The 13,809-nt window shown below is 46.0% G+C and overlaps 2 protein-coding genes across 4 annotated transcripts in view; one reads left to right on the forward strand and one right to left on the reverse strand.

Moving 5' to 3' along the window:
• ACAD10 (acyl-CoA dehydrogenase family member 10) overlaps positions 1-6,228 on the reverse strand; it is a 70,394-nt gene extending 64,166 nt beyond the window's left edge. For 2 of the 3 annotated variants that reach the window (XM_017847324.1, XM_017847334.1), the window contains exon 1: positions 6,048-6,222. The gene's annotated coding sequence lies outside the window, so the exon portion shown is untranslated. Of the gene's footprint in view, positions 1-6,047 lie in introns of all 3 variants that reach the window. The other variant, XM_017847315.1, reaches the window with a different exon arrangement.
• A 62-nt stretch (positions 6,229-6,290) lies between these two features.
• BRAP (BRCA1 associated protein) overlaps positions 6,291-13,809 on the forward strand; it is a 41,686-nt gene continuing 34,167 nt past the window's right edge. Inside the window, exons 1-5 of the mRNA XM_017895874.1 lie at positions 6,291-6,571; positions 8,933-9,094; positions 10,413-10,621; positions 10,691-10,725; positions 13,137-13,326. Of these exons, the coding sequence (XP_017751363.1) occupies positions 6,490-6,571; positions 8,933-9,094; positions 10,413-10,621; positions 10,691-10,725; positions 13,137-13,326 (678 nt within the window). The 5' untranslated portion in view covers positions 6,291-6,489. The remainder of the gene's footprint in view (positions 6,572-8,932; positions 9,095-10,412; positions 10,622-10,690; positions 10,726-13,136; positions 13,327-13,809) is intronic.

Below are 13,809 nucleotides of genomic sequence, written 5' to 3' on the forward strand. Positions count from 1 at the left end.
TTTTTTGAGAGTCTCACTCTGTTGCCCAGGCTGGAGTGTAGTGGCATGAATTTGGCTCACTGCTACCTCTGCCTCCCGAGTTCAAGTGATTCTCCTGCCTCAGCCTCCCAAGTAGCTGGTACTACAGGTGGTACCAGGCACCACCATACCTGGTTAATTTTTGTATTTTTAGTAGAGATGGGGTTTCGCCATGTTGGTCAGGTTGGTATCAAACTCCTGACCTCAGGTGATTCACCTACCTTGGCCTCCCAAAGTGCTGGAATTACAGGCATGAGCCATGGTGCCCAGCCAGGACTCAAAAAACTGTACAGGTTGAGCATCCCTAATCCAAATATCCAAAACCCAAAGTGATCCAAAATCCAAAACTTTTTGAGCCCCCACACGATGCCACAGTGAAAAATTCCACACGTAAGTACTTAATACAAACTTTGTTTCATGCACAAAATTATTTAAAATATTGTATAAAATTACCCTCAGTCTAGGTGTATACAATGCATATGAAACATAAGTGAATTTCATGTTCAGACTTGGGTCCCAACCCCAAAATATCTCATTATACATATGCAGATATACCAAAATCCAAAATCTGAACTACTTCTGGTTCCAAATATTTGGGATAAGGGATACTCAACCTCTATAAGCACCTAGAGAAAGGACTCTTAAGTGGTAAATCCTGAATATAATGTGTTTCTCATGTATAGTGAGCCCTCTGTATTTGCGAGTTCCACATCTGCAGATTTGGCCAACTACAATAGAAAATATTCGAAGTAAAACAAAACACACACACACAGTACGGGCGCAGTGGCTGATGCCTGTAATGCCCAGAACTTTGGGATGCCAATGCAGGTGGATCACCTGAGGTTGAGAGTTCGAGACCAACCTGGTCAACATCGTGAAACCCCGTCTCTACTAAAAACACACACAAAAAAATTAGCTGGGTGTGGTGGTGCACGCCTGTAATCCCAGATACTCGGGAGGCTGGGACACGAGAATCACTTGAACCCGGGAAGTGGAGGTTGCAGTGAGCCAAGATCGTACCACTGCACTCCACATTCCAGCTTGGGTTATAGAGCGAGACTCCATCTCAAAAACAAACAAAAAACCCAATAAAGTAACAATACAACAAAAAATGCAAACAAAAAATACAGGCTAACAACTATTTACACAGTACTTACACTGTTTTAGGTATATATATATATGTATGTATATATTTACGTATTTTGACATGAGTATGATTTGATATATATAATATATATTAAATATATATATTTGTTGATATGGAGTCTCCCTCTGTCACCAGGCTATAGTGCAGTGGCGTGATCTTGGCTTACTGCAAACTCCGCCTCCCAGGTTCAATCGACTCTCCTGCCTCAGTCTCCCAAGTACCTAGGATTACAGGTGTGCACCACCATGCCTGGCTAATTTTTTATTGTTAGTGGAGACAGGATTTCACCATGTTGACCAGAATGGTCTCGATCTCCTGACCTCGTGATCCACCCACCTCACCCTCCCTAAGTGCTGGGATTACAGGCATGAGCCATCATGTCTGGCCAGTATTATAAGTAATCTAGGGATTACTTAACTCATATCCTGCTTGCCCTGAGAATACTGTGCTGGCAGCGTGCTGCACATTTTTTGCTTTCTTTTTTTATTTTTTGAGACAGAGTCTCACTCTGTCGCCCAGGCTAGAGTGCAGTGGCGTGATCTCGGCTCACTGCAACCGCCTACCGGGTTCAAGCTGTTCTCTTGCCTCAGCCTCCTGAGTAGCTGAGACTACAGGCGCTTGCCACCACATCCAGCTAATTTTTTGTATTTTTAGTAGAGAGGGGTTTTCACCATGTAGGCCAGGCTGGTCTTGAACTCCTGACCTTAAGTGATCCACCTGCCTCGGCCTCCCAAAGTGCTGGGATTACAGGCGTGAGCCACTGCGCCTGGCCAAGTACTTTTTTTTCTACATGGGAAATGGGTTAAAGCATATAGGAGGGTGTGCATAGGTTATAAACAAATGCTACACCATTGAATATCAGGAACTTGAGCATCCACAGATTTTGGTATCTGCAGGGGGTCCTGCAACCATCTGCTGAGGATACCACCACGCAACAACAGTAAGTGGAAATTTGCTCAATTTGGGGGCAATATTTGAAACTAAAAATGTCAAGGTTCATTTGTATTTTCAGTTTTACTTACGTTCCTATGCCAAGGCCAATGTTTATGATAGGAGAAATTTACTTACACACTTGTAAAAGTGTCAATACGTTTTGTGTGAGGGCTTAGTAGAGATGAAAATGCTTTGGGGCCTGAAGGGGCAACTTTAATCCTTACGGAGGACACTGTCCTCCATATAGTCCCACTAACCGACATGTGGGCAATGTTCCCACAAGCAGCCTGCTTATTCCTTCAACTACAGAAGACTGTTCTGCTCTAGCCACTTCCCAAGGCAGGAAATGCTGTCATTTCTCATACCTCTAGGCCTTTGGTACCTGCTGTGCTCACTGACTGGAACGCCTTTCCCTGCTTTATCTGTTAGATGAATTTCCATTCATTTTGACATCATAACCTCAGTTTTAGCTCCTCTGGGGAGCCTTTTCTTTTCTTTTTCCAGGTAGAGTGTGGGACTTTTTTTTTCACTCCCATTGCCTCTTCTCCAAAATCTTCGGCAGAGCACTTACCCCATTACACAGTAACTGCTTTCATTTTTTTTCTTGAGACAGAGTCTTGCTCTGATGACCAGGCTGGAGGGCAGTGGAGCAATCTTGGCTCACTGAAGCCTCTGCTTCCCAGGTTGAAGCAATTCTCCTCCCTCAGCCTCACATGTAGCTGGGACTGCAGGCGTGCACCACCATGCCCGGCTAGGTTTTTTTTTTTTTTGAGACAGAGTCTAGCTCTGTCTCCCAGGCTGGAGTGCAGTGGCGCGATCTCGGCTCACTGCAAGCTCCACCTCCCGGGTTCATATCATTCTCCTGCCTCAGCCTCCTGAGTAGCTGGGACTATAGGCACCCGCCACCTCACCCAGCTGATTTTTTTATTTTTAGTAAAGATGGAGTTTCACTGTGTTACCCAGGATGGTCTCGATATGCTAACCTCGTGATTCGCCCGCCTCGGCCTCCCAAAGTGATGGGAATACAAGGTTTTGTACTTTTTTTTAGTAGAGTTGGGATTTCACCATGTTGGCCAGGCTGGTCTTGAACCCCTGACCTCAAGCGATCCTCCCGTCTCAGCCTCCCAAAGTGCTGGGATTACAGGCAAGAGCCACCGTGCCCGGCCTGTTTTCACGTCTACGTGTTTCTGAACTCATAAGCTCCTTTTAAGACAAGGACTATCTTATTCATCTCAGTATATATATATACACACATACATATAAGTATATATACACACACATATATATATAGTGTATATACATACATATATATGTATGTGTGTGTGTATATATATATGTACACATCCTCGGGACTTAGTACAGGTTTTAGACACATAGCAGGTGCTTCATATGAGATGGAAGGATGCATAAACTGGAGATATCAGAAAATAGGGAAAAGCTGGGTACAGGTTTAATCCTTGGCAGCCACAAAGAGCTGCAACATTCCCAACCTGCCCAACTCTGGCTAACAGTTCTAGTTCTCTGTTACTGGTATCTACCATAAAGATTTGTCAGGCTGGGCGCAGTGGCTCACGCCTGTAATCCCAGCACTTTGGGAGACCGAGGAGGACAGATCACCTAAAGTCAGGAGTTCGAGACCAGCCTGACCAACATGGCAAAACCCCATCTCTACTAAAAATACAAAATTTAGCTGGGCATGGTGGCAGGTGCCTGTAATCCCAACTACTCGGGAGGCTGAGGCAGGATAATCACTTGAACCTAGGAGGCGGAAGTTGCAGCGAGCCAAGATCATGCCATTGCACTCCAGCCTGGGCGACAGAGCGACACTGTCTCAAAAAAAAAAAGATTTATTTATCTTCTTCCTGACACTCAAAATGGGATTAGCATGATAATGCAGACTTGCTACCTAAATGATGCTCTCATTAAAATGCACACACAGTGTGTGTTGTCATACATTAAGAAAATGCTTGGGGCCAGGCACGGTGGCTTACACCTGTAATCCTAGCACTTTAGGAGTACGAGGTGGGCAGATCACGAGGTCAGGAGTTTGAGATAAGCCTGACCAACATGGTGAAACTCCATCTCTAAAAAACATACAAAAATCAGCTGGGCGCGGTGCTGCGCGCCTGTAGTCCCAGCTACTCGGGAGACTGAGGCAGGAAAATCGCTTGAACCCAGGAAGCCAAGGTTTGCAGTGAGCCGAGATCGCACCACTGCACTCCAGCCCAGGCAACAGAGTGAGACTCTGTCTCAAAAAAAAAAAAAAAAAAAAAAGGTTTGTTTAGTAAAGAGATACAGAGTGTTGGTTCTGGATTCAGATTGCCTGGATTTCAATTCCAGCTCTGCCACTACTACCTGTGAAATCCTGAGCCAGTTACTCTTTCTCTGAGTCTCAGGTTACGCCTCTGTAGAATAGGGACATAGTACCAGTTTCATAAAGTTGTTGTTACCATTGCATGAGACAAGGTATATGAAACACTCAAATTAGTACCTGGCACATGTTGAAATGTTATCTACTACAGTAATATACTAAAAAAGTTCAACAGGTCCCATAGGTTTTATGCATATAGTATGTGTGTATGGTTTATGCACTTTCACATAACCCTGTGATTCTTCAACGGGGTTATGTTTTTTAACCCCAAGAAGACATTTGGCAAAGTCCAGAGACATCATTGGTTGTCACCATCTGGGGAGAGGTGCTACTGACATCTAGTGGGTCAGGCCAGGGATGTTTCTAAACACTCTACAATGCTGAGGACACCTCGCCCCCTTGCCAAAAACAAGAGTAATCAGGACCCAAAATGTCAATACTGCAGAGTTGAGAAACCCTGATTTAAACAGGGCATGTGGAAACGTATTTCATAGGATGTGGTCACAAGATCTACATACACATATATCTTGTAGTCATGTTATAGACATATAGTCCACATACACACACATCTAGAATGTACTATGTACTTACATATGTATTATACAACGTACCTAGAGTAGCATCCTGTCATGTACGTGTCCCATATGCATTGATTGTGTCAATATCTACATACAAAAGCCAGTCTGACATACTGGAAAGAATGCTGAGCCTAAGAAAAGCTAATGTTATCTCCATATACATAATTCCATTTCATCCTCACAACTGCGTGAGGATATATCATGCCAACTTTATGCAATGACTATACTAGTTCAAGACTGCACAACTGCTGATGTAGGTCGAGCTCACAGTACGGACAGGAACTGTGTTTATCTCATACGCCAATGTCTCTCAAGCATCCCAAGGGTGTCTAGACTCTCAGTAAACATTTGTGAAGTGACAGCACTTTGGGAGACCGAGGAGGACAGATCACCTAAAGTCAAGAGTTTAGGTGGTTAGGAGTTAGGCGAGGGGAGGAGTCAAAGTGGGCAGGAGGACCCAGGTCTAACTGCAGCACTGCGCTCCTAACCAGCAGATCGCCATCTTTTCTCTTTTTTTTTTTTTTTTGAGACGGAGTTTCGCTCTTGTTGCCCAGGGGGGAGTGCAGTAGCACAATCTCGGCTCACTGCAACCTCCGCCTCCCGGGTTCAAGCGATTCTTCTGTCTCAGCCTCTCAAATAGCTTGGACTACAGACGCTCGCCACCACGCCCGGCTAATTTTTTGTATTTTTAGTAGAGAGGTTTCACCATGTTGGCCAGGCTGGTCTCGAACTCCTGATCTGAGGTGATTCGCCCGCCTCAGCCTCTGGGCTGGGATTACAGGCATGAGTCACCGCGCTCGGCCAGATCGCCATCTGAATAGCGATCGAGTCACCACTCTCTAAGGCCCCTTAGAAGCAACTTCACCTCTCTGAGCCTCGTTGTACCTATCTGTAAAGTGGGACAGAAACAAAACCACCCATACTAGGGTTAGAGAGATAAGTCAAACACAACAAAAGGGGCAAAGTTCTGCATAACAGATAGCTCGGACAATTTGGAGACCTCGCGGAGCCAGGGATCCCGCGCCGTCAGCCGAGGTGGGTTAGGACCAGGCCTCTAGGGTAGGCAGAGGTTAACTCGCGGCTGTGCGAAAACACGCAGCTAAGTGCGGGATCCCAGCGCTAGCAATCGCCACGACGTCCTTGCGCTCCGACCTCCTCGAGATCCCGTACGGAAGGGAAGTGGCTGACCCCATGCCGCATAGCCCAATCGCTGTGCGCGGTCCTGCGCGCATGCGTAAACCGCGGGTCAGCGACGGCGGCCGGGAGGCGGAAGTGGAGGGTGTTGTGGCTCCCAGGGCTGTTAGAGGAGCTGCTGCTGCTGAGGCGGCGGCGACGGCGTTGAGGCGGTGGCGGGGCTGCCGGCCCCGGGCCGCTCCGCCTCTCGGCTCGCCTTCCAGCCTCGCCTGAGCCCGCCGGGGCCCGCGCCGGCCAGCGCCTGCCCTATGAGTGTGTCACTGGTTGTCATCCGATTGGAGCTCGCGGAACACTCGCCCGTCCCCGCCGGCTTCGGCTTCAGCGCCGCGGGTGAGTCCCGCGGCCTTGCCGCATTCCCTGTAGCCAGGTCTAGGTCCGGAGGGCTCCCTCTCCCAAAGTACTGGCCCGGGAAAAGCCCGCGGCTAGGCCTCTTGCCTCAGGAAGACACGGAGAGGTGATCCGGATCCCTCTCTTTCCCATCCACCCTTGAGAGGCCTTCCCGTATGTTATCTCAGGGAAGCCCTGCCCCCGAACCTCCTTCCCTGTGCCGTCTGAGGATTCCGTTTATACCTGGCGCGGCTCCCTCTCGAGAGAGTCGAGTAGTGTGTTTGTCTCACTTGCTTCCCTCTGGGCTTCGTAAAGGCAGGGACTGGGTCCCCAGCAACGCTGGACGGTCCCTGAATTAATTAAATTGTTCCCTTTTGGAAGGATATCCATTGGGGTGCCCCCTAACCATAGTCATAACTAAAATTTAGACACTCCCTATATCCCAACACTGTACTAAGCACCTTTTGTGTATTGTATTCTTTAATTATCTTTGCAACAGCTCTGAGAGGCAGATGGGTGTGGCATGTGCCTCTTACACATTGGGGAACTGAAGCTTAGTGATTTAAATCATTTGCCCAAGGTGAAATGATGGGTGAAACTGGGATTCTCACTCAGTGAGCTGGACTTGGGTCTGAGCTTTTCACACCAGTAACACAAGTAAGGAAGCTCCTTAGTGGGGAATGCAGCTCTGGCTCTGTTCCTTGATCCTCAGATAATTAACTAATAATAGCATTCATTCAAGAAATACTTGGTCGGGCGCCGTGGCTCACGCCTGTAATCCTAGCACTTTGGGAGGCTGAGGCGGGCGGATTGCCTGAGGTTGGGAGTTCGAGACCAGCCTGGCCAACATGGTGAAACCCTGTCTGTACTAAAAATACAAAAATTAGCTGGGCGTGGTGACAGGTGCCTGTAATCCCAGCTCATGGAGAGGCTGAGGCAGGAGAATCGCTTGAACCCGGGAGGTGGAGGTTGCAGTGACCCAAGATTGTGACACTGCACTCCAGCCTGGGCGACAAGAGATAAAGTCCATTTCAAAAAAAAAAAAAAAAAATACGCTCATATTTGCTGGAGCTTTCATTGTGTGCTGAATCGGACAGGGTCTCTGCTTTAATGGCACCAGTAGTTTCGTGGAGGAAACAGATTATTTGAATAAGTGCAGAATACGTGTAGATTTACAACTGTGGTAAGTGCTGTGAAAGAAAGGAGAAACAGTTTGGGAAACTATTACAAGAAGATGTGTTTGGTTTGGAGAGAGGGATGGAGGCAGGTAGGGATGGTGTCATTGGAAACTTCCTGAGGATATGACCTTTGGAGCTGCAAATTAAAGATTGAATATGATTTTATAGTTTATGAGCACCTTTCCAAAGGCTAAAAGTGGCTTCTTAGCCGCATATAGACATCGGCGTGGGTCAGTCATGTAGTCATTTATTCATCAAATATTTAGAGAGCTTCCTCTATGTGCTCCGCACTGTGGTATAAGTGTTGGGAATACAGTGGTGGGCAAAACAGGCCTTGTCCCTGCCCTGACAGAACATATATTCGGGATATTTCAGTTAAGCCTCCAAATACTGTTTCCCTTTTCATGTGTTTCATTGATTTAAGACAGTAATCACAGATTTTCATGGTTTGCTTTATGGCATGACCATAAGCCAGGATGTTTAAGACTACCCCTACAAGTTTTTAAAATTTGGTTTATTAATGGACTTAGTATCTTCATTTTGGGCTGAACACAATTTCATTTTATCAGGTGTTACTAAAATGTTAGCTCTTCTGGGCATGATCGCCGTTGAACCTTTTCTAAGGCTCCCCCTTTGGCAATTTGCTTTAAAGTGCATGATTTCGGGCCAGGCGCAATAGCTCACACTTGTTATTCCAGCACTTTGGGAGGTCAAGGCGGGCAGATCACTTGAGGCCATGAGTTCTAGATCAGCCTGTCCAACATGAAGCCCCATCTCTACTGAAAGTACAAAAATTAGCCAGGCGTGGTGGTGCGTGCCTGTAATCCCAGCTACTCGGGAGGCTGGAGCAGGAGAATCACTTGAACCTGGGAGATGGAGGTTATAGTGAGCCAAGATCACGCCACTGCACTCCAGCCTGGTTGACGGAGTGCGACTCTTGTCTCAAAAAATAAAATGCATGATTTCAGAACAGCCCTGCATTTCTGAGTATATTGTCCTGGCTGCTTATTGACTGTTTGCTGGGTACTGCAGTGGTCCCAGAGGTAAGTGAGATGAATACTACAAAGGCTTTTTATCATCTTGGCGAAAGGCAGGAGAAAGAAAAGAGAACCCTAATGATGGAGGAATAGAGAACAGAGAGGAGCTTGTTTTATTACCTTGTATTAATCATACATGTATTCTTTAGCCGGGGAAATGTCTGATGAGGAGATAAAAAGGACGACACTAGCTTCAGCTGTAGCTTGTTTAGAAGGGAAGTCACCAGGAGAGAAAGTAGCAATTATCCATCAGCATCTCGGCCGTCGAGAAATGACAGATGTGATCATTGAGACCATGAAGTCCAACCCAGGTATGCTTTTAAAACCCTGGACTCTCTTTTGTAATGTGAACCCTGCTTGCCTATTTTATACACGGTGTTTGATGAGCCTATGATTTCAACATCTAGCATACTTTTATCTTTCACTGCCTGTGTGCTTTATATGACACTGTTAAGCCACATTTTAGTGTTTCCAAATATTTCTTCCAAATTAATCCTGACAGTCAGGATTGACAGTTCAGTTCAGTGCGGGGGGGCCTTTTTTTTTTCTTTTTTTGAGGCAGGGTCTCTGTTGCCCAGGCTAGAGTGCAGTGGTACAATGTCGGTTCACTACAACCTCCACCTGGGCTGAGGCAGTCTTCCCGCCTCAGCCTCCCAAGTAGCTGGGATTATAGATGCCCTCTACCACGCCTGGGTAATTTTTGTATTTTTAGTAGAGACAAGGTTTCACCCTGTTAGCCAGGCTGGTCTTGTACTCCTGGTCTCAAGTGATCTGCCTGCCTTGGCCTCCCAAAGTGCTGGAATTACCGGTGTGAGCCACCACACCCGGCCATTGGGGAGAATTTCATACCACCTAGTTCAGTGGCAGATCATTAATGTGTCCAAATAAACATGTTGTGCCTTCCCCTGCTCTGCTAGCTCATTTCTGTCTTTTTTTTTTTTTTTTTTTTGAGACGGAGTCTCACTTTGTTGCCAGGTGGGAGTGCAGTGGCGCGAGAGGCTTACTGCAACCTCCGCCTCCCGGTTTCAAGCGATTCTCCTTCCTCTCTCAGCCTCCCAAGTAGCTGGGACTACAGGTGCACGCTACCACACCCAGCTAATTTTTGTATTTTTAGAAGAGATAGGGTTTCACCATGTGGGCTAGGATGGTCTCAATCTCTTGACCTTGTGATCCGACCGCCTTGGCCTCCCAAAGTACTGGGATTACAGGCGTGAGCCACTGCACCCGGCCAGCCAGCTCATTTCATCTGTGGAAGTGGATGTGTAGATAGTACTACATCTCCAACATGGAGGTGTTCAGAACTGGTAGGTTTGGATTTCAAACTTAGTAGTCCTGCATGTTTGTCCCAGTTAGGATTTCATGATAGAAGATACCTGCTTGCATTATGGTATTGCCAAATGTAATAGCCATCCTTAAGTTTCTGAGGGTGTTAATGAGATTTTTGTGGGGCAAAGAGAGCTTTCAAGTATGATGTTCTCATAAACTCAGCTGTTCTATAAGTAATAGCTCTAAATGCATTACATTATAATTATCAAAGTTTATTCCTCTGACTTGAAATTTTAATCTAGTTCAAGTCCTTCAGCATATGTCCTATCCATTTATAATCTGCTATTTTTTAATTGGTGAAAGATGAACTGAAAACTACAGTGGAAGAAAGGAAGTCTTCAGAAGCCTCCCCCACTGCACAAAGAAGTAAAGATCACAGTAAGGAATGCATCAACACTGCCCCAGATTCTCCATCCAAACAGCTTCCAGACCAGATTTCACTTCTTCAGCTGGTTAACCTCCATCCAGTTGAAATAGTTCATGGTACTTATGCACCTATATCAAGACAAAGGGTAAGAAAACCCTTTTTTCTTGGGGTTAGCTCCTAATTTCTTCTGTTTTTTTTTGTTTTTTTGCTTTAGCGTCAGTTCCCTCTTGCCCTCGCATGGAAAGTGGAGTATTTTAAAGATTCAAAATCATACTTTTGTGTATTGTGTTAGAGAATGTCTCGATGTTTTACATTTGATTGACTCTTGGTGGGATTGGGGTCAAAGCTTTTCGCTTATAACACGAGAATGCCTGGCCGGCGCGCGCGCGTGGGCTCAACGCTGTAAGTCCCCAGGGCGACTTTGGGAGGCGAGGACGGGCGGCATCACGAGGGGTCAGGAGTCGAGCGACGATCTTGGCTAACAGCTGAAACCCGTCTCCCTAAAACTAGCAAAAAAAAAAAACTAGCGGGCGTGGGTGGCGGGCGCCCTGTAGTCCCGCCTCTCGGCGAGGCTGAGGCAGGGAGAATGGGCGTAAACGCTGGAGGGGCGGAGCCTTGCCGGTGGAGCTGAGCTCCGGCCCTGACTGCCGCCTGGCTGTTGACAGAGTGAGACTCCGTCTCAAAAAAACAAAAAAAAAAAAAAAAAAATGCCTGTAGATACACTTAAGGGAATATGTGGGGAAAATGTTCTCTTTTTTTCTGTTTTGAAACGGAGTTTCGCTCTCATTCCCCAGGCTGGAGTGCAATGGCGCGATCTCGGATCACTGCATCATCTGCCTCCTGGGTTCAAGTGATTCTCCTGCCTCAGCCTCCCGAATAGCTGGGATTACAGGTGCCCGCCACCACACCTAGCTAATTTTTTGTATTTTTAGTAGAGATGGGGTTTCACCATGTTGGCCAGGCTGGTCTTGAACTCTGATCTCAGGTGATCCGCCCGCCTCGGCCTCCCAAAGTGCTGGGATTACAGGCGTGAGCCACCACGCCCTGCCAGGAAAATGTTTTATTAGCAGATAGGCATGGAAGGTGATGGGGAATTGAAAGGACAAAGAAAATGATCCACAGCATCTTTGTAGTCTCATGTCACCACCAAATCTTTACTGAAGAGGCTGCTAAGAAGTCAGCTAACTCATTTCAATTTTATTACCTCTTTTTACCATTTTCTGTGGTTCAAATAAAGCTTGCTGGAGCCCCAAGGAAAGGAAGCATTTGGCTAGATAATCCACAAGCCCAGCCACTACCTCCTTGCGTTATTGGTAGCTGATACCTTAAGGCCGTTCTTGTGCTAACTCATTTGCCGGATCCCTACTGGGAAAACAGTGACTATTCAGGTGGCCGTTTTGTTTTGTTTTGAGACAGAGTCTCACTCCATCACTCAGGCTGGAGTGCAGTGGTGCAATCCAGGCTCACTGCAACCTCCTCTCTTGAATTCAAGCAATTCTCCCACCTCAGAGTAGCTGGGACCACAGGTGCACACCACCACACCCAGTTAATTTTTTTTTATTTTTTTATTTTTGGTAGAGACGGGGTTTCATCATGTTGGCCAGGTTGGTCTCGAACTCCTGACCTCAAGTGATCAGCCCACCTCAGCCTCCCAAAGTGCTGGGATTACAGGTGTGAGCCACTGCGCCCGGCCCAGGTAGCCATTCTGGATCACAACTGTCAAGTGAGTTTTGCAGCATTTCAAAAAACACAAATTGCATTGTGGGAGGATTTTCTTTCCCCTCTATTCCAGCTTTCCCAACTTAGTAACACTTCTTGTAATCCTCAGTTACATCCTCATAGTTTAGAATTCTCTCTTGCTGGGCGTGGTGGCACACGTCTGTAATCCCAGCTACTTGGGAGGCTGAGGCAGGAGAATTGCTTGAACTCAGGAGGCAGAGGTTGCAGTGAGCCGAGACTGTGCCATTTCTCTCCAGTGTGGGCAACAAGAGCAAGACTCCATCTGAAAAAAAAAGAGAAAGAGAGAGAATTCTCTCTCATATTTAGAGCTCTTTTTCTAGGCCCTTTAAGAGAGGTCCATAGCCAGAGTTGTGCTTTTAAGTTAATCAGTGACAGTTTTTTTTTTTTTTTTTGAGACGAAGTCTTGCTCTGTCGCCCACGCTGGAGTGCAGTGGCACAATCTGGCTCACTGCAAGCTCCATCTCCCGGGTTCACGCCATTCTTCTGCCTCAGCCTCCCAAGTAGCTGGGACTACAGTCACCCGCCACCAGGCCTGGCTAATTTTTTTTGTATTTTTAGTAGAGATGGGGTTTCACCATGTTAGCCAAATTGTCTCGATCTCCTGACCGCATGATCTGCCTGCCTCAGCCTCCCAAAGGGCTGGGATTACAAGCATGAGCCACTGCGCCTAGCCACCAGTGACAGATTATTATTCAAACATAGATGAGAGTAAAACACTGCAAATTTGCCTAATGCAGATTTATAACCATAATAAACATTGAAGTGAAGATTAAAAAGTCCAGTGGGGGGTATAATGTAGAACAATTCATTAATGAAATATTAAAATTTTATTTTTTCCTGTTTTCTTGGACATAAAAGTTGTCTACTGTTGTTTAACCATACCTCATCTATTTAAGACCCTCTAATTATTGTTTTGTTAGTAAGATGACCTCCTTAAAAGAAGATGTGCGGCGCAGTGCCATGCTGTGTATTCTCACAGTCCCTGCTGCAATGACCAGTCATGATCTTATGAAGTTTGTCGCCCCATTTAACGAAGTAATTGAACAAATGAAAATCATCAGAGACTCTACTCCCAACCAATATATGGTGCTGATAAAGTTTAGTGCGCAGGTAAAAGTTATTAAAGTTATTAAAAATCTCTGCCACAGAAACTTTGTTATTGAAACTGTATGATAGTAGCTGTGTGTGATTTACGGCCTTTTGCACTTAAGATTCTTGATATGTCTTCTAAGATATAATTCTAATTCTAGATGTATTTCTAAATTCATTAGCAGAAATACAATTATAACGTATACCCATGGGTTTTTTATTTATTTATTTATTTTTTTCCAGTAGAGATGAGATCTTGCTGTGTTTTCCAGGCTACTCTTGGCCTCAGGCAGTCCTCCTGCCTTGGCCTCCTAACGTTCTGGGATTACAGTTGCTCTGAGCCACTGCAACTGGCCTTATGCCCATGATTTTTTATAGATCAGATTTGGTATGAAATCTAGGGTTTTGCCAGGAGACAGAGGTTGCAGAAAGCTGACGTGACACCACTGCACTCCAGCCTGGGTGACAAGAGTGAGACAACATCTCAAAAAAAAAAGAAAAAAT

Source organism: Rhinopithecus bieti, unplaced genomic scaffold, assembly GCF_001698545.2.
Source record: "Rhinopithecus bieti isolate Rb0 unplaced genomic scaffold, ASM169854v2 scaffold_947, whole genome shotgun sequence".
NCBI classification, from domain to species: Eukaryota; Metazoa; Chordata; class Mammalia; order Primates; family Cercopithecidae; genus Rhinopithecus; species Rhinopithecus bieti.